At 45.0% G+C, this 20,932-nt stretch overlaps 2 protein-coding genes across 7 annotated transcripts in view; both read left to right on the forward strand.

Annotated features, from left to right (window-relative positions):
- Positions 1-3,613, forward strand: part of LOC124039744 (dnaJ homolog subfamily C member 13-like) — a 48,246-nt gene extending 44,633 nt beyond the window's left edge. For all 6 annotated transcript variants that reach the window (XM_046356048.1, XM_046356044.1, XM_046356045.1 and 3 more), the window contains 2 exons: positions 828-927; positions 2,366-3,613. In XM_046356048.1, coding sequence (XP_046212004.1) covers positions 828-927; positions 2,366-2,463 — 198 coding nt within the window. In that variant the 3' untranslated portion in view covers positions 2,464-3,613. The remainder of the gene's footprint in view (positions 1-827; positions 928-2,365) is intronic.
- A 420-nt stretch (positions 3,614-4,033) lies between these two features.
- topbp1 (DNA topoisomerase II binding protein 1) overlaps positions 4,034-20,932 on the forward strand; it is a 30,930-nt gene continuing 14,031 nt past the window's right edge. The window contains exons 1-15 of the mRNA XM_046356052.1: positions 4,034-4,382; positions 4,814-4,907; positions 5,043-5,177; positions 5,292-5,435; positions 6,123-6,304; positions 10,167-10,360; positions 10,615-10,794; positions 14,816-14,982; positions 15,289-15,452; positions 16,028-16,284; positions 16,431-16,777; positions 16,916-17,088; positions 17,684-17,895; positions 18,114-18,436; positions 20,527-20,712. Of these exons, the coding sequence (XP_046212008.1) occupies positions 4,821-4,907; positions 5,043-5,177; positions 5,292-5,435; positions 6,123-6,304; positions 10,167-10,360; positions 10,615-10,794; positions 14,816-14,982; positions 15,289-15,452; positions 16,028-16,284; positions 16,431-16,777; positions 16,916-17,088; positions 17,684-17,895; positions 18,114-18,436; positions 20,527-20,712 (2,751 nt within the window). The 5' untranslated portion in view covers positions 4,034-4,382; positions 4,814-4,820. The remainder of the gene's footprint in view (positions 4,383-4,813; positions 4,908-5,042; positions 5,178-5,291; positions 5,436-6,122; positions 6,305-10,166; positions 10,361-10,614; positions 10,795-14,815; positions 14,983-15,288; positions 15,453-16,027; positions 16,285-16,430; positions 16,778-16,915; positions 17,089-17,683; positions 17,896-18,113; positions 18,437-20,526; positions 20,713-20,932) is intronic.

Here is a 20,932-nt window from a genome sequence, read left to right on the forward strand (position 1 = left end):
AATCCAGGGATTGTCATGAATTTTGTGTTGGCACTTAGGCTATTGTATTTAATTGTTAAAATAGGGCTCCAGAATTTTCAGAATTATATTTTGTTCAATAGAGATGAATTTGACTACGTCTTTATGCGCACAAAATATCACAGACACATTTATTTGGCGCTAAGTCACCACCTGAGCAAGGGAAACTCAAAACACGTTATCTAGGTCACTAACTGGAAACGTAATGCTGGTAGCCATGTATTAATGGAACAGTAAATACAGTGTCCTGGGGAAGAACCGTGCAGTTGGAGCCTAGGTTGTTACCCCAATGATGCTTACATTCTCAATGGCTCGTTCATCACAGCGGCAGGCCCCAGCGAACCAGAGACACGGGAGATACTTTTATCACAGGAATCTTGAGGGTAATGCACATTGTTTTTAAACAAGTCACGGTTTTAGTAGTGTGAGAAAAAAAAAATAGGACGTTTTGGAGTGAGGGGAGCATGTAGAATGTGCAGCTCTCATCGATGTGACCAATTTTTTTCAAAATAATAATAAATGAAAATGTAACTCGCACAGCCAACTCAGGGTCGCAAAATGCGATTAAATTGTCCCAATCTGAAGCCCTGTATTAACAACCTGCAGTCTACTGAGACAGAGCACAGCTGTTTGATGTATTTTAGCTTGTAGTTGAAATGTATATGTTGTGTGTGATCTGTATTGTGTACAGTGTTTATATATATCAGTACTGTGTCTAAGAGACTTTCCTCCATAGGACATTCAAGTTGATCTTATCCTATCCGCTGTGGTATTGTACACGTGTCAGTCTGAGTGGTACTGTGTTGCAGGTGAATGAAATCCTGGCTCGGTCCACTGTGTGGAGTGCCTTCAAAGACCAGAAACATGACCTATTCATCTCCGAGTCCCAGACCGCAGGGTACCTCACAGGTAGGAATGGAATCTGCACACATTTTGTTATGCGCTACAAAGATGGTAAGTTTAGAGGGGGCATTCTATGGGCTCAATCTGAATCCTTCGTTCTTCTATGCTTCCCTTGGGGCATTTTTTTGGGCACTGCCTCTTCACTTTGTGCTTAGTACCCTCCTCTTCCTCCTTTCCTTTCCTTCCCTTTCTCCTCTTCCTCCACATTTCCTTCTTCAGGTGTTTCCACTCCCTCTCTCATGGCGGCCAGCAGCCCCCTGCGGAGTGGGCTGTAGTTTCCTGTGCAGGGCCCTCCCAGCGCGCCTCCTCTCTCTTTGCTCTGACGCAGGTAGACTTTATCCTTGCTCCCATGCCACTCTCCATCTCCACTCGTTGACATGGCACCCTCCATCTTTTTATTTATTTATATATTTTTTCTCCCCAATTTTGTGGTATCCAATTGGTAGTTAGTCCCATCGCTGCAACTCCTGTACGGACTCGGGAGAGGTGAAGGTCGAGAGCCATGCGTCCTGCGAAACACAACCCAACCAAGCTGCACTGCTTCTTGACACAATGCCCACTTAACCTGGAAGCCAGCCTCACCAATGGCGCCGTACACCTGCCGACCTTGTCAGCGTGTACTGCGCCTGGCCCGCCACAGGAGTCGCTAGTGTGCGATGGGACAAGGACATCCCTGCCGGCCAAATCCTCCCCTAACCCGGACGATGCTGGGCCAATTGGGTGCCACCCCATGGGTCTCCCGGCTGCGACAGAGCCTGGACTCGAACCCAGAATCTCTAGTGGCACAGCTAGCACTGCAATGCAGTACCTTAGACCACTGCGCCACTCGGAAGGCTCCGTCACACTCCATCTTATGCCTTTTTTCAATTTCCACTTTTTCCCCCACTCATCTCCATCTCCAGACATGGATTGGAAAAACACTGTACGGATGAAGTCCCTGTAGCACATATCAATGGGTGAATCCTCTGAACTACTAATGGGCCAGCCCTGCCCTTGAGAAACCAACAGTGTCCCAAAAAAGTAAAGTGACAATATGCTCGTGGATGCTCTGTAGCAATAGTTCATATACTCGTATACCTCCATGCCATCTCTAGCACCACCTCCCCATACAACCAACCCTGTAGCATAATCACACGATGTTGTACTTGCATCAGTTGTGACTTTCACTTGCATCACATCACATGCCTCCTCAGTCACCCAGAATGAACATTCACAGTGGCCTTTAGTATGTATGTCTTGCGTTGTAAAATTCTGGCAACTTTCCAAAAAATTCTCGGGTTCAGGTTTTAGGATTCCAGATTTCCTGTTTATTCCCTCCTGATTCTAGGAGTCTTCCAACCTGAATTTCTGAAACTGGGAATTTTTGGAGAGTTACTGGAATTTTGCCACCCTAAGTATCTCTCTCTCTTAACTCATCCGCTCTCTCTCTCTGTGGTTCCTGCAGGTCCAGGTGTAGCAGGCTACCTTACAGCAGGAACCGGCTCCACAGTGCTGCCCAGCGTTCCGCCTCCTGTGGACAATGACATTGGAGACTCAGGCTGATTTGACTGACTGACAGAGGGAGAAGTGCTCAGGCATCCAGACTACCCTGTGGCTCACAGGCTGCAGCTCAGAGAGACTGCTCAGCTCTCTGAAGGAGGGAGAAAGAGAGGGAGGGAGGAAAGGGGGCCATCACAGACTGTCTCCAAAATGTCTGCCCTCAAACCTGTAATGTCGCTCTCCTTCCCCGCCTCCAAACAGCACTCGTTGTAAACCTTTGTTTGATTGTTTTAAAGCAAATGATAACACTTGTCATCGAGTCAACCTTTTTTCTTCTTCTGTTTTTCTGCTTCTTTGTTTTTTCCAATGACACAAATAGTTTACTTTTGTATGAATATATTTTTTAATCTCAAATTTTTTTTTTTGTGGTGGGGATAGACGAACAGAAGGAAATTTGGACCTACCTCCCTCCATTCTCTTCTCCTTCCTCTCTCCATCATGCCCGGTCTCACTGCTCTGCCTGGCAGCACATACCCTCACAGCCACGAGTCCTGAAGGAGGGGTACCTTATGTGTATCCGGCCGGAACATGTGATCACTGGACAAAGATTAACTTAATCTCCTCCGTTCACCTGTTTACAGGACCAGTCAAACCTTTCCTAATTTTATAATGTATGTTTTAGTGTGGTATGGTTGAAAGATGTTGAAAAATGTTGTAAGGAGGAACTCACAGAACTGTGGTGTATTAGTGCTCTGGACCCCCCCCTATAGGGAACAGTGCTTTGAGACAGGGCAAGACTAGACGTCACCATCCGTCTGCCCTTTTTTGAAGTGGTCACATGTGCGTTCGTTGTCTCCTTTCTGTATTACCCCAATCACGATGATCCTGCGCCATACTTTGCTCTGCTCACTCTTTGAAGTTTGAACTTTCTTCCACCACCACAAATCTTTTTGTTATTTTCCTTCCCCAGAATGCGAAAAGCACTCTAATATTTATAGGTAAATAACGGTCTTTACCAATTCAAATGAGCTTCTGCTAAGACATGAGGAATGATACTGACTCTGATTATAAATATATGTGAAAGACTAGTGCAATTGTGAAATGTTCAATGTAATATGACAAACTTTCTATATTGAATGTACATTTTAAAAGAATCAGTCGCACTTGTAAATACAATTTTAGGAAATAAAAAGGGAATCCACAGTGTTCTTCATAATGTGTGTTTCTATTGTCAGTACTAATGAAGAATAAATGACTATAAAGTACAGTCAGATAAGAGAAATGTTTAACTTTATGCCAAAATGGGGCATAGCAACACTATATACAATGCCAGAACAAGCACACTCTTGTGCCATAATGGTACATAATCTTGAGCTGCAGTACACATACTAAAAATACATCTAATCACAATTTACAACCCATACTTGTTAATATTTCTGATATTTTAAGTAGACTGGCCTTCAGATTAGACTTTTTTAAATGTAAACATAATGGTGTGCTATTGGTGGCATGCTGAATCAGTTACACAGCTGGCAGCAAGGGTAAGTGGAAATCGTGTTGAAATAGTTATTTATATGCCTGCCAGCAGAGGGCGCACGTTCAAGTTAACTTTCTTTTCTTAGGTGCCCCAGAACCTCACTTCCGTAAGCATCTGATTACGATTTCCGCGCGCGAATAGCAACGCCTACAAGATTTTTTGAACTTTTTTATTTATTTTTTGTTGTACACAAGTGATCGAGACAATTGACGATGGCGATTGTTTGTTCAGATTTAAACATCTTATTTTGATGGTTTTCAAGCCCTGTGAACGACGTTCCAATTCGAGCAGGCATCCAGTCGTCTTCATTTGGGGCTCGTGCACCAGTGATTTTGGCCCTTTGCGAGCTCGACTTTTAAACCTGTTAATGTTGCTTGCTAGTTCTAGATAATTTAACGAACCTAGTTATTTCCTAAAGTAAAAAATATATTGGCGGTCCAATAAGGTAAGAACATTGGTGAACCAGGGCCCGGTTTCCCAAAAACAGCTTAAGTCGCAAGTTCATTGTTTGAACCATAGGATCCTAGCTATGGTTCTAACGTTAAACTTTAATGTATTTCCCTTTTTAAACCGGGTCCTGAACTCATCCCACGTCCCAGACTTTGACGATACACACTCTGCACAGAAAGTGACTTGCCTTGCAATAATTATTTGTCAGCTAATGTTAGCTAGCTAACGTTTAAATATGTAGATGACGCTATAGTCATTACTGACACTGGCAGTAAAATAAGCTAACGTTAGCTGGTTAATAATGTCACCACTCATGTCATCGAGCAACTAGCTAGCTATGTTCACTGTAGCTAGCTAACGTATGTCATGAATTAAAGAGCCGGTGTTAGCCATATGACGGGTTAATGCACTTCTGTCACATGGCAGGTTGACCATGTCGAAAGGAAATCGAGATGGCTTCGTTGTGAAGTTTGTAGAAGTCAATGGACGAAAGACAGACCTTGCTGTCAAGGCCTATGAGGTGAGTACAACTTTGATTACGATACCAGTGCCACTACTGTAGTGTCCATGAACAGACACTAACATTTGCTTTTGGTTACTGTTATTGAAGTGTTGGTTATTGAAATTACTCATCTTTCTATTCCTTCTGAAACAGGCCATAATGGCGCTCCAGTCAGAGAGTTATTTGAAGAACATTGATGAGGAGACTGCATTACAGATGGACTGTAATGACAAGTCTCTATTTGTCTTCAGTACCTTTTCCACTCCAGCCTTCCACCACTGCACAAAGGTCTGTCTCAAGACGCACACATTCCCAAACCTGGCTTCTACCTACTTATCCTCACAAGTCACAACATGTTAAGTAGTGTAAAACTTTGTTTCCCTCCCTTTGTCTCTGTGAAAGCTGGGCTGTCGAGTGGTGAGTCCACTAGTGGTGCTCTTCTGCCTGCAGCAGCAGCGCTGTGTTCCCAAAGCAGAGCAGCCTGTCTACAACATGGCCATGGCTGATGTTACCATCTCCTGCACCAGTCTGGACAAAGAGGCTAGGGTAAATCCATTGCTTTCCCCTCTACTCTGCTTGACTTGTCAACAATGATGGCAAGTGTTTTTCATGCCAATTATGTAATACATCCACATAAACATTCTTACAGGGGAGCTCTCGAAAATAGAACTGCCTCCCGAGTGGTGCATGGTACTGCATTGCAGTGCTGGCTGTGCCACTAGAGAGTCAGGGCTCGAGTCCAGTCTCTGTCACAGACAGCCGCTACTGGGAGACCCATGGGGCGGCGCACAATTGGCCCAGCATCGTCTGAGTTAGGGGAGGGTTTGGCAGGGCGCAGTATACGCTGACACGGTCGGCAGGTGTACAGTGTTTCCTCCGACACATTGGTGCGGCTGCCTTCTCGGTTAAGTGGGCATTGTGTCAAACAGTGTGGCTTGTTTGGGTTGTATTTCGGAGGACGCACGGCTCTCCTTCGCCTCTCCCGAGTCCGTACGGGAGTTGCAGCGATGAGACAAGACTGTAACTACCAATTGGATACCCCTAAATTGGGGAGAAAAATAGGGTGAAAATAGAAACAAAGCGTTATTTTACCCTGAGCAGTGTGTGTATTTTACGAAGCTGTGCTGCCTGGGTCCAGGTTACATTGAAATGAATGGGAGCATCTCATGCCCGGAAATGTTATGCATCCAATGTATTAGGTCTGTTAGTCACTGTCTGTCTCTGTACCTCCAGGCTGACGTGATGGATCTGGTACAGCTGATGGGAGGGCGGGTCTATCGGGACCTTAACGTGTCTGTCACTCACCTAGTTGCCGGGGAGGTGGGGAGCAAGAAGTACCTGGTGGCCGCCAGCATGGGGAAGCCCATCTTGCTGCCCGCCTGGGTCAAAACCTGCTGGGAGAAATCACAGGACAGGTAATAGGGGTTTTTATGCCTTTCTCATTTTGCCAGAGACATTAATGAAAGCTATGTCTAATCAACCAAAGATATGTAGCAAGTATGTTAAGTGTACACCTAGTTTCAAATTGTATTAGTCAAATTGTATTAGTCATATGTACATGTACACACATGCTATACACGTCCAACAAAATGCTTACTTGCAGGTTCCTTCTCGATAATGCAACAACGATAAGAAACAATAAAATATAAGAATACTAACAAGTAAATGGCTCAGTAAAATACACTGAACAAACATATAAACTCAACATGTAAACTGTTGGTCCCATGTTTCATGGGCTGAAATAAAAGATCTCAGAAATTTTCCATACAGACAAAAAGCTTATTGTTTTTGTACATTTTGTGCACATTTTCTCATTTGCTAAGATAATCCATCCACCTGACAAGCAAGAAGCTGATTAAACAGCATGATCATTGTGCTGGGGACAATAAAAGGCCACTCTAAAATGTGCCATTTTGTCACACAGCACCATGCCACAGATGTCTCAAGTAGAGGTCGACCTATTATGATTTTTCAATGCCGATACCGATTATTGGAGGACCAAAAAAAAGCCAAAAGCGATTATTCGGCAGATTAATTTTTTTATATTTATTTGTAGTAATGACAATTACAACAATACTGAATAAACACTTATTTTAACATAATACTACATGATTAAAAATGTATTTAGCCTCAAATAAATGAAACATTCAATTTGGTTTAAATAATGCAAAAACAAAGTGGAGTAAGTGAAAGTAAAAGTGTAATATGTGCCATGTAAAAAAGCTAACGTTTGAGTTCCTTGCTCAGAACATATGAAAGTTGGTGGTTCCTTTTAACATGAGACTTCAATATTCCAAGGTAAGAGGTTTTAGGTTGGAGTTAGTCCTATAAATACTATATTATTTCTCTATACCATTTGTATTTCATATACCTTTGACTATTGGATGTTCTTATAGGCACTATAGTATTGCCAGTGTAACAGTATCTTCCATCCCTCTCCTCGAACCAGGAACACATCGACAACAGCCTCACTCAAAGCAGCGTTACCAATCGCTCCACAAAAGCCACGACCCTTGCAGAGCAAGGAAAATAACTACTCTAAGTCTCAGAGCGAGTGATGGGTGTTCGCTAATAGCGTTTAAAATAACTAACTAGCTAGCCATTTCACATCGGTTACACCAGCCATTAGGCTGATAGGCTTGAAGTCATAAACAGAGCTGTGCTTGCAAAGAGCTGCTGGCAAAGCGCACGAAAGTGCTGTTTGAATGAATGCTTACGAGCCTGCTGCTGCCTACCATCGCTCAGTCAGACTGCTCTATCAAATCATAGACTTAGTTATAACATAATAACACACAGAAATACGAGCCTTTGGTCATTAATATGATCGAATCCGGAAACTATCATTTTGAAAACAAAACGTTTATTATTTCAGTGAAATATGAAACCGTTCGGTATTTTATCTAAGTCTAAATATTCTTGTTACATTGCGCAACCTTCAATGTTATGTCATTATGTGGAATTCAGGCAAATTAGTTCGCAATGAGCCAGGCTACCCAAACTGTTGCATATACCCTCATTCTGCGTGCAATGAACGCAAGAGAAATTACACAATTTCACCTGGTTAATATTGCCTGCTAACCTGGATTTATTTTTGGCTAAATATGCAGGTTTAAAAATATATACATCTGTGTATTGATTTTAAGAAAGGCATTGGTGTTTATGGTTAGGTACAGTCGTCCAACGATTGTGCTTTTTTCGCAAATGCACTTTTGTTAAATCACGCTAGATAAACAAGTAATATCATCAGCCATGTATAGTTAAAACCAATGATTATAACTTCCTGCATATAATACAGGAAGGTGCCATATTTACGTGTTTTGGGGATTGTGTTGTAAGTTCTAAATTGTGCAGTATTTAGCAATCATAATAAGAATCCGGTAGCAGCAGTTGCGTGTGTGTGCGCCTGTGCTAAGGTGCAGAGAATCAGAGCAGGTGGCCAGTTCAAGTGTTCAGTAGTCTGATAGCTTGTAGATACGAACAGGCTCAGAGACCGTTTCTATCAGACGTCATGCTCCGATACCGTCTGCCAACCCGAAGGGAGTGAACAGCTTGTGGCTGGGATCCTTTATTATGCTGCAGGCCTTCCTCAGGCACTGTGGTGTCGTCAGCAAACTTGATGATGGAGTTGGTGTTGTGCAAAGCCAGCCAGTCGTGGGTGAACAGGAAATTCAGCTGAGGACACAACACAGGGGGCAACTGTGTTGAGTCAGTTTGGAGGAGGTGTTGTTGCCAGTCCTCACAGCCTGTGGTCTGCCTGTCAGGAAGTCCAGGATCCAGTTGCAGAGGGTGGTGTCCAGACCCAGGGTTCTGAGCTTGGTGTCGAGCTTCAGGGGAACAATAGCATTGAATGCTGAACTGTAGGTATTCCTCTTGTCCAGATGTGTTACGGCTGTGTGAATAGCTATGGAAATGGCATCTACCGTGGAGCGGAATGCAAAATTGAAGTGGGTCCTGTGTTCCTGGCCTTAATGTGAGCCATTACCAACCTCCTCAAAGCACTTCATCATGACTGGTGTGAGACAGACAGGGCGATTAGTCATTTGGGCATGTCACATTGTTTTTCTTGGACTCTGGGACAATGGTGGTCTCCTTGAAGCAGGTGGGAACAGCAGCCTGGCATAGTGCCAGGTTGAAAATGTCAGAGAAGACACCCGCCAACTAGTCAGCACACACACTGAAGACGCGCTCAGGGATGCCATCTGGGCCACCGACTTTGAGTATTCACTCTTTTGAGAGTTTTCCTCATCAGCCTCAAGGAGAGAAAGCACTTGGTTGTCCGGAACAGCAAGAGCCTTCTTGGATGGCTCGGTATTGTCTGCCTCGACGCAGCAATAGAATGTGTTAAGCTCACCTGGTTCGGAGGATTCGGCAGGCACCACATACACCTGGATTTGCCTTTGTAGTCTGTGATATTCTGTGGTCCTTTCCACATGCGTCGCGAGTCTGAGTTGTCGAACATCAATTAAAGTTTGAGTCTCTCGTATTTTTTCGTCCATAATGGATTTTTGGAGCTCTTGCCTTATAGGCGTCACCGGGTTTTGTTCTGCTGACATTGAATGCTGCAGTACGGGCTCTCAGCATGGTACAGATATCTGATTGGGGTATGTCCAGATTGTTATTGTGGGTACATCATCATCAACACATTTCCTAATGAAGCCTGTGACCTGACGATTTATATTCCTCAATGTTGATGGATGAGTCGTGAGTGGATGAATCTTTTAACTTATTTCAATCAGTTCTCAAAACAGTCTTGCAGCATCGAGTCTGCCTCCTCTATTCAGCGCCTTACTATTCTCTGCACAGCCCTCAGCACCTCCATCTCATCGTATTTCCTAGATGCTCCATGGAGCTGCAGTTGTATTTTACTTACATACATTTAAGGTGCAATATTCAGAAATCACTGCAGTTTCCTGGTTGCTAAAATTCTAATAGTTTGCCAAATTTCAGTTTATGACAAAACAAGCAATATGTAGTGTAGAACAAGCAATGCATTACCATCTAAACCGCTGTGAAATATATTTTCGGTAACCAAAAATATTTTATTTTCAGATTGAATCTTGTGTACAAAACTAAGTAAAAGACTCAAAAAATAAACTTAAGAATGGGAAGCATAGAAATGGCACACAAGAACAGACCTACCGCTTCTTAAACTTGCTTTCACTGAAAATGACAGATCTATAATTCACGTTTCCATGTGAATTTGGTGGGGTCACTCAAAGTTACATATTGCAGCTTTAAACCAATCTATTCATCTCCCTGTCTCTCTCTTCCGCTCAGCCTGTTCAGATACACTGACCTGCCCATAGAGGACTACTTGTGCCCTGTGCTCTGTGGCTGCACCGTCTGTGTCACAGGCCTCTCCACGGTGGAGCGTAAGAAGGTGCAGAGGCTCTGCCAGCTGCACGGGGCCAGCTACACCGGACAGCTCAAGATGAACGAGTGCACCCACCTCATCGTCAGCGAGCCCTCAGGTAGGTCGAACTTACCTTTTATTGTCCAAATTAGTTAGGTTCAGAATCAGTTCCACACACATCACAAAGAAATTAAGCAGGGATAAATCCTGCTTCAGCCACACAGATATATTTTCCTTCATAATCACAAGGACAGACATGCTTCATGTCCTTTTATATAATAACAGCTTTAGGTCGTAGAGTTCCTGAGTCTCTCCTACTGCCACCCAGTTTCCGTCACTTTCACTGATCCCTCCCTTTGTCTGTGCTTACAGGTCAGAAGTATGAGTGTGCACAGAAGTGGAATGTCTTCTGTGTGTCTCTGCACTGGCTGTTTGACAGCATCGAGAAGGGCTTCTGCCAGGACGAGAGTCGCTACACGGTGGAGCGAGGGGATCAGAAAGACTGCAAACCCCACACATCCACCCCGACCAGGACCAGCAAGAAGAAAGAGGGTGAGGCGCCAAAGCTTGACGTTTATTTAAAAATGTATATATTTCAAAATTCTATGACTGATTATTCAATAGTAGGGATTTGCGCAGTTATTTGAGTACCTAAATGGATGTTGGTATTCGATTACTTGAAGACTATTTTAACAATGAAAAGGCTTTTTCGAAATTACATTTAAAATATCAGTGTGGCATTCTACATCCAATGATATACCATGACATTTCAAATGATTGTTTTATAAAATCAATGTAGTTTTTATGACGTGCACGATGCGCCCCATGAAAAGGCCAGTAGCCGAACAGTTTTGAGTTTTAGTTTTACAGGGACGGTGCACATTAATCAACATTGCAGTAAAAGTTCCGGCTTTATTTAAATCAATAATACACAAACAATGAGCAGTGAGCACATGCAGAGCAACAAAGGACAAGCAACGCAGAGCAACAAAGGACAAGCAACGCAGAGCAACAAAGGACAAGCAACGCAGAGCAACAAAGGACAAGCAACGCAGAGCAACAAAGGACAAGCAACGCAGAGCAACAAAGGACAAGCAACGCAGAGCAACAAAGGACAAGCAACACAGAGCACGCAGACAGAGCAATAGCACAAAAAGCAACAAAACAAAATGCATAAAAGCAACACTGTTTCAACACCTCACAAGCTACAGACATGGAAAGTGGTAGCCTTCGTGTGTAGCGTGTTTGGCCAATCAAAGCGGCGAAGAAGCTCAATGTGTAGCAAATGGAGTGAACTCACTAATGCAATGACGTAATTAAAAGTTAGTGAAATGAGAAGGAGCTGGATACAACGAGCAACCAATAGGTGGGCTGTTTTATCTGAATGGGGTTGGGGAGAAAAGCGCAGCATGTGTCCTCAATTAGCATAGCTTGCTATAGCTGTCTAGCTTCTCTGGGCTTCTCCCGAGGGGCTCAACAGCGCAGTGCTCGAGGCGTCACTACAGAAGCGGGTTCGATCCCGGGCTGTATCACAACCGGCCGTGATCGGGTGTCCCATAGTGCGGCGCACAATTGGCCCCGTGTCGTCCGGGTTAAGGGAGGTTTTGGCCCGGGGGGGGGCTTTACAAGTAGGCCGTCATTGTAAATAATAATTTATTAACTGACTTGTGTAGTTAAATAAAAATACTCCAGTCAAGACGGACACTGTTAAATGGGATGATGAATACCATTGTGGCTGCTACAAGTTAGCTCGTCTTGGCTGTAGCCGAGTTACCTTTGCGTCTCTCTCGCCCTCTGTCTGCGCACTACACACACTTCCCTCCGCAGCTGCAGCAATAGAGAATGGTCTGAATATGGCAAGTGTTCAGGGTACAATAGAGCGCCAGCATCTCTTCCTCGCGCTGCAGTGCTCAGGTTAAAAATGTAGCTACGTTACAAATATATATATTTTGCATATCTTACAAAAAGTCATGATACTGTTCGAATAGTCAAATTATTTCAAACCCCCATCCCTATTCAATAAATCTGTATTGACTCTGAAGGGCAATTGTCGTGAGGCGTAAGAATACACATGCGTAAACTCAGCAAAAAAAAAAAAATCCCTTTTTCAGGACCCTGTCTTTCAAAGATCATTTGTAAAAATCCAATTAACTTCAACAGGTCTTCATTGTAAAGGGTTTAAACACTGTTTCCCATGCTTGTTCATTGAACCATAAACAATTAATGAACATGCACCTGTGGGACGGTCGTTAAGACACTAACAGCTTACGGACGGTAGGCAATCTTGCTGCATGGAGGCATGAGGACTGCATATGTGGCCAGGGCAATAAATTGCAATGGCCATACTGTGAAACACCTAAGACAGTGCTACAGGGAGACAGAAAGGACAGCTGATTGTCCTCACAGTGGCAACACCTGCACAGGATCGGTGTAACAACACCTGCACAGGATCGGTACATCTGAACATCACACCTGCGAGACGGGTACAGGATGACAACAACAACTGCCAGAGTTACACCAGGAACGCACAATCCCTCCAGTGCTCAGACTGAGAGGGTGGCCTGAGGGCTTGTAAGGCAGGTCCTCACCAGACATCACCGGCAACAACATCGCCTATGGGCACAAACCCACAGTCGTTGGACCAGAGAGGACTGGCAAAAAATGCTCTTCACTGACGAGTCACGGTTTTGTCTCGCCAGGGACGATGGTCGGATTCGTGTTTATTGTCGAAGGAATGGGCGTTACACTGAGGCCTGTACTCTGGAGCGGGATGGATTTGGTGGAGGGTCTGGGGTGGTGAGTCACCGCATCATTGGACTGAGCTTGTTGTCATGTCAGGCAATCTCAACGCTGTGCGTTACATGGAAGACATCCTCCTCCCTCTTGTGGTACCCTTCAGTTTACTTGTGGTACCCTTCAGTTTGCTGAAAATAAATGCAGTTGACAGTGAGGACATTTCTTTTTTTGCTGAGTTTACATGCATACAATGGCAGGAAGTATGTGAACCCTTTGGAAATACCTGGATTTCTGCATAAATTGGTTATTAGATTTGATCTGATCTTCATCTAGGTCACAACAATAGACACATACAGTCTGCTTAAACTAATAAAACACAAAAAGTAATACGTTTTCTTGTCTTTATTGAACACACCGTGTAAACATTCACAGTGCAGGGTGGAAGAAGTATGTGAACCCTTGGATTTAATAACTGGTTGACCCTCCTTTGGCAGCAATAACCTCAAACCAAACGTTTTCTGTAGTTGCGGATCAGACCTGCACAAAGGTCAGGAGGAATTTTGGACCAGTCCTCTTTACAAAACTGTTTCAGTTCAGCAATATTCTTGGGATGTCTGGTGTGAACTGCTCTCGAGGTCATACCACAGCATCTCAATTGGGTTGAGGTCAGGAATCTGACTGGCCCACTCCAGAAGGCATATTTTTTTTCTGTGTAAATCACCCAACTTCTATTGAGCTTCATTTGGCAGACAGCCTAACATTCTCCTGCAAAATGTCTTGATAAATCGTTTTTCCATCAATCGCAAGCTGTCCAGGCCCTAAGGCAGCAAAGCAGCCCCAAACCATGATGCTCCCTCCACCATACTTTACAGTTGGAATGAGGTTTTGATGTTGGTGTGCTATGCTTTTATTTTCTCCACACATAGTGGTGTGTGTTCCTACCAAACAACTCAACTTTAGTCTAATCTGTCCACAGAATATTTTGCCAGTAGCACTGTGGAACATCCAGGTGCAATTTTGCAAACTTCAGATGTGCAGCAATGTGTTTTTTGGACAGCAGTGGCTTCTTCTGTGGTTGTCCTCAGTGTTTTACGTATCCTAGACTCGTCAACAAAGATGTTACCATGTTCCAGAGATTTCTGTAAGTATTTTGCTGACACGCTAGGATTCTTCTTAACCTCATTGAGCATTTTGCGTTGTGCTCTTGCAGCCATCTTTGCAGGACGGCCACTCCTAAGGAGAGTAGCAACAGTGCTGAACTGATGATGACATGATGAACATCAAGGTTTTTAGATACTTTTGTAACCCTTTGTGCAAGTCAACAATTCTAAATCTTAGATCTTTTGTTCGATGCATTGTTCACATCAGGCAATGCTTCTTGTGAATAGCAACTCAAATGTTGTGATTTAAAAAAAAATAATAATAATAATATTGGGCAGGGCAGCTCTAACCAAATTTTCCAATAGTCTCATTGATTGGACTCATTAACAGGTTAGCTGACTACTGGCTCCAATTAGCTTTCGGAGAAGTCATTATCCTAGGGGTTCACACATACTTTTTCCAACCTACACTGTGAATGTTTAAATTATATATGCAATATAGACAAGAAAAATACAATTAGTTTGTTATTCGTTTAAGCACACTGTCTATTGTTGTGACTTAGATCAGCTCAAATTTGATGACCAATTTATGCAGAAATCCAGGTAATTCCAATTCCATACTTTTTCTTGCCACTGTACATAAAAACACACATGCTGCAAATATCCATATTATAATGCTTCAAAGCGCTTAGAAACAGCCCCTGGTCACAATGAGGTAATTTGTTGTTTTCCTACAGAGAGTGCGTCTCTACTGGGCTTGAGCCACATTTCTGTGAACGGCAGCATGACGGTGAATGACACAGCCTTGACCAATGCCACGCTCAGCCGGCTGGATACAGCAGACCCTATCGACGCTCTGGACATCACAGTCGGCCCCGCAGACGACTTGCTGGACGGCTGCAAGGTCAGTAGGAGGTCCTTTCAGCACTATCTTGATATGAGCCACTTGCTGGAGATCTTATACCTCCCTATTAGAATACAAAAAATCGATTGAATTCTGTGATTCCCCCCCCCCCCCCTCTATGGAGTAATCAATCACAGGTTACTTTCCTCACTGAGGCCTTATAGAAATGTGCTAACCAGAAGTTCAATTATGTTCACTTAGACATGTCATATACCTTTTGGATCTTTATTCCTTACGGTTTCTTATTGTAAATCCACTTTGGCTTTTAGAAAACGCAAGTTGAATTTCCGCTGTCTTCCCCTGTAGCTGTACCTGTGTGGGCTGCCAGGGATGAGGCTGGAGAAGCTGCGTCGCCTGGTCAACATGGCTGGGGGCCTGCACTTCAACCAGCCCAGCGAGGAGCTCACCCACGTGGTCATGGGAGAGACTGACCAGGAAACCAAGACCTTCCTGGCCAAAGCCACACACAGGTCAGTCAGAACCACAGAGCTGCAGTTAGACACATTCAGCCGTTGCATATCCATAATGTATTACACTTAGGTTGATAAGCTTTGTCATTTAAACCATCATTTGTTCAAGTACAGGTATCACGAAGTTGGTGGCACCTTTTAATTGAGGAGGACGGGCTCGTGGTAATGGCTGGAGCATAATCGGTGGAATCTTATCAAACGTATGGTTTCCATGTGTTTGATGCCATTCCATTTGCTCCATTCCAGCCATTATTATGAGCCGTCCTCCCCTTAGCAGCCTCCACTGACGGATATAGATGCAGGAAAGCAGTCTTGTATCCAAGCCCTGTAGATAGGTTTGCAAAATTCCATTAATGTGCACAAAATTCCCAGGTGTTGCAGAAATCCCAGTTGGAATATTCCCTGGAATCAGGAGGGAATAAACAGGAAATCCAGAATCCACTACACTGTGTTTCAGGAAAACCTGGGAATTTTGGATAATGAATTTGCAAACCAACCTGTTGTCAAGTAGGAAATAACCTATGACGGTTATCTTGTGCCTTGACGTGATCCCATCTTTCTGATCTCTCCCCCAGGCCCCATGTCGTGACGGTGCAGTGGCTGCTGGACAGCTTCTCCAGAGGCAGCCTGCTCTCTGAGGGGGACTACCACCACCCGGCTTGTCTGCCCCCCGCCCCTGCAACCGTGGCCATGCCTGCCCCCCGCACCTCTGCTTCTCGTCCCTCCTCCACCAACTCTGCTGCCCCCCTTGCCCACGAACCAGCTACCCCACGACACAGGAAGGCCGAGGAGGACATGCTCTCTCAGTACATGGATGACGACCAGACAGTGGGTAAGGGAGGAGCTCCTCTGTGTAGCAGCAAGACCACAACTCAAAGGGGTCACAGCACGGTCACCTGCAATCCCAGGTACCATGTACCACCATCATATCCTCCTAACTTCCTTTCTTCATCTGCTATTTCTCTCCTCCAACCCCAGTGGAGATGCCTCTACCACCTGACAGCAGCATCCACAGGAAGCAGAGCTCTATAGCACCAGAGCCCTGGGTCTCAGCCCCAGGCCAGGCTTCTACTATAGCCGATGTTGGGGCTGGAGCTGACACCACCCTGCAGGAGGCCAGTGAGGCGGGCCTATTTGCGGGGAAACGCTTCCTCCTGGTGGGCTTTGGGGCAGAGGTGGAGGCCCAGCTCTCCATGCTGGTGACGGAGAACTGTGGGAAGGTCCTGGTGGGGCGCACCCGGGCTGTGGCTGACTACGCTGTGGTGCCCCTGCTGGGCTGCGAGGTGGAGGCCACTGTGGATGAGGTGGCCACTGATACCTGGCTGGTAAGAGAGGGAATGTTGACAAACATTCTGTCTCCATGTTTTTGATGTCTTTGGTGTGGGTGGGCTCTTCAGGCCAAGTGTGTGTGATTCTTCATTAACCCATATTGTGTGCGTTTTAATCAATGTGTCTTTGTGTAGGCCATGTGTGTGGAGCAGCAGTGTGTGTTAGAGCTGGGCACCCACCCCTTGTTCAGCCCTGTGTCAGTGATGGAGGGCCGCTCCCCTCTCAGAGACTGTGTCCTCTCAGTCAGCCAGTTCACCGGGGCAGAGAGGGAGTCCCTGGTAGAGCTAGCCAAACACCTGGGAGCCAGGTAACCACCTAACCACCACACACACACGAGGAAGGACACAGTTTGCTCTTGTAGTATACAGGTTGCATAGTAGATAAATGGCACCAGCTGAAGTTAAAAATACTAAAAATAATATCAAGGCTATAGCTCAAGTACAGCGGTTGCTAAGATGAAGGGCCACATTGTACACGAGTTCATATGGACAGAGTATGTTCCAGCATTCTGTTCTATTTAGTGTTTGAATGGTTTGTTTTTAAGAGATAAATGTGATATAATGGACACTTACATCAAAGGACTGCACATTTTCACATGGGCCGTAGGCGGATCCAACCTTTCCAATGAGACCTTAGGGAACTCCTAAGTCGATTCTTGATGAAGACACCATTAGAAGCAAATACAGCTGCAAAACTTTTCAGATAAATGCTCAGTCACACACACACACACTGGATATACTAGTCCGTTGTCACACAGACATGGATTGCACTGAGAAGAAAATAACCTGTGGCTTATGCGTCAAACTGAAAGCCTGCAACAAGAACCTTTTGTGGCGTATTTGAGCGTAGTTTCTCTGGTCTTAATACCTTCTCTCCTTTCCATATATCCATCCTCCGGACAGTGTCCAGGACTACTTTGTGCGCATGGCCAATCAGAGGAGGGGCATGCTGGCTAGTACCCACCTGGTTCTGCAGAGCCCAGAGGGCACCAAGTACCAGGCGGCCGAAAAGTGGGGGCTACCCGCCGTCACCCTGCGCTGGGTGCTGGAGTCTGCCAGGACGGGCCGGAAGGCAGAAGAGGGGCGATACCTGGTGGATTTGCCCCGTTCTCCAGGTCGGTCTGCCTCGCAATCAGACACTTCTTGAATGGATTTTAATTTAATGCCTGCATCAGTGGGGGGGGTGAATGATGTTTTAGTCATTTCTGGGCCAGTGAAAGCTTAGCATTTCATTTACTGCGAGGGGATGAGATTTGCACAAACAGTTTATGCTCTGCTGTATGTGATAGATCTCACCATCTGAATCAGTGTATGAATTCCCTCTGTTCCCCAGAGAGAGAAGAGGAGAGTTTTGTGGGGGGTTCGCAGAAGCAATCCATGCCCCCTCCCCCAGCCCCTAACAAGTCCCCAGAGATTCCCCTGCTGGGCCCCCAGAGCGGGGCGGCCGTCACCCCCCTGGACACGCGCCGTTTCCAGAGTAAGGTGTTCCGCTCCGTGCTGGACCAGGGCCAGCAAGACAAGGACTGTACCACACCGGGAGGTCAAGAGGGGGACAGGAAAGCAGGGGGGCAGAAAGAATCCCCAGCGCTGCCGTTGGACACCCCGTCCCGCTTCCTCTGCCGAGACCAGCTCTTCAGACCCACCTTCAATGTCAAGGTAAGATTCACTTGCCTCAATACTATACACAACTTTAAGAACACCTGCTTTTACCGTGACAGAATGATCAGGTGAAAGCTATCATCATGTATTGATGTCACTTGTTAAATCCACTTCAGCAGTGCAGATGAAGGGGAGAAGATTGGTTAAAGAAGGATTTTTAAGCCTTGATACAATTGAGACATGGATTGTGTATGTATGTGTGCCATTCAGAGGGTGAATGGGCAAGACAAAAAATGTAAGTGCCTTTTGATCAGCAGGTAATGTAGTAGGTGCTAGGTGCGCTGGTTTGTGTCAAGAACTGCAACGCTGCTGGGTTTTTCATGCTCAACAGTTTACTGTGTGTATCAAGAACGGTCCACCACCCAAAGGACATCCAGCCAACATGACACAACTGTGGGAAGCATTGGAGTCAACATGGGTCAGCATCCCTGTGGAACACTTTCAACACCTTGTGGAGTCCATGCCCCGATGAATTGAGGCTGTTCTGAGGGCAAAGGAGGGGGGGCTGCAACTAATTGACGGAATAATGTTGAGCATTGGGCTGTTACGGTGACCGTATTAACATCACACCGGCAGTCACGAGTCATGACCGCATCAAATTCTACCTGACTGTTGAGTCATAGTAACTAAATCAAATCCAATTTTATTTGTCACATACACAGCAGATGTTAATGAGAGTGTAGCAAAACGCTTGTGTTTCTAGTTCCGACAATGCAGTAATAACCAACGAGTAATCTAACCTAACAATTCCACAACAACTACCTTATACACAAGTGTAAGGGATAAAGAATCTGTACATAAAGATATATGAATGAGTGATGGTACAGAACGGCATAGGCAAGATGCAGTAGATGGTATCGAGTACAGTATATACATATGAGATGAGTAATGTAGGGTATGTAATCATTATATTAAGTGGTATTAGGCTTCTCCCAAACTGCTCTAATGCCGCTGATGGTCGTTAGTACCTTACCAAACTTGCTAGCAGCCAATCGCTAATGGCCTAATACTCAGCGCCCTTGAACGCGGCTGGAAAGCACATAGCCTATTGAAATGTGTTCTTATAAGCCCAATCTCGTGTTGAAACAGAGTTTTGACTGGCTGCTTTTTAAGAGGATTCCAACTTTCTCGTGCTGCTATATTCATTTCTCAATTCTTAAAATTAAGCACATTAACTTCCTGACTGATGTCTTGAGATGTTGCTTCAATATGTCCACACAATTTTCCGTCCTCATGATACCATCTATTTTGTGAAGTGCACCAGTCCCTCCTGGCTCTCCAACGGTCAGGTGTGCTTCCCAGTTCTGAGCAAATTGCAATTTTCCTTAGTCCTTTGTGGCACCTGACCACACGACAGAACCGTAGTGCAGGTGTGACAAAACTATGGTCTGTAGAACCTGCCTTATTATATGTGGTAGTGGAGTAGGGCCCTGAGGGCGCACACTTAATGTTGTGAATGTATTGTAATGTTTTTTTTAAATTAGAACTGCCTTAATTTAGCTGGACCCCAGGAAGAGTAACTGCTGCCAAGGGGGATCCATAATAAATACAACATTTATTGGTTGATGATGTCACTGGAAACTTATCTTCCTCGTATTTTTTTTTACTACAAAACCTAGAAACACGCAATTTTCTCATGTTGTTGGGGTGTTGCTGGAGAAATGCCACTTTTTTTTAATTAACTATCAATTACCCGGAGGCGGGCAGTTATTTGCATGACAATCACCAGCTGACGAAAGGTCATAACCACCACAGCCTTAGTTGAGTATTATTTAAGCAATAATGGCCAACTCCGCGTGTATGGCCAACTCCGCGATTGTGTCGTGTCAAAGAACAGCCCTTAGCCGTGTTATATTGGCCAAAGAACAGCCCTGAACCGTGTTATATTGGCCATATACCACAAATTCCTGAGGTGAATTATTGCTATGATAAACTGGTTACCAACGTAATTAGGGCAGTAAAAAATACATGTCATACCTGTGGTATATGGTCTGATGTACCACGGCTGTCAGCCAATCAGAATTCAGTGCTCAGTTTATAAATTGTAATAACACATCTTGAAACTATGTACTTGTATGATATTCCAGGCTGCGTTAGCAGCGTTGGACACACCAGGGGGCAGGTCACAGCAGAGTCAGAAGGTTGTGACTCCGCTGTCCGAGGTCATCGGGAGGAACCTGAAGGTGGCCCTGGCCAACAGCACCCGCAGCCACGACCCTGACCTCCAGGCCCTCTCAGCCAGCCCCCAGCTCAGCAAGGAGACACACAGCGCGGTACAGAACACACCCTACAGCCTTCACAGCCAAGTTCATACACTCACAAGCCCATGTAACTGACATTTACTCCTGAGGTGCTGACTTGTTGTACCCTGGACAACTACTGTGATTATTTTCTATTTGACCATGCTGGTAATTTATGAACATTTGAACATCTTGGCCATGTTCTGTTATAATCTCCACCCGGCACAGCCAGAAGAGGACTGGCCACCCCACA

This window comes from Oncorhynchus gorbuscha, linkage group LG07, assembly GCF_021184085.1.
Source record: "Oncorhynchus gorbuscha isolate QuinsamMale2020 ecotype Even-year linkage group LG07, OgorEven_v1.0, whole genome shotgun sequence".
NCBI lineage: Eukaryota > Metazoa > Chordata > Actinopteri > Salmoniformes > Salmonidae > Oncorhynchus > Oncorhynchus gorbuscha.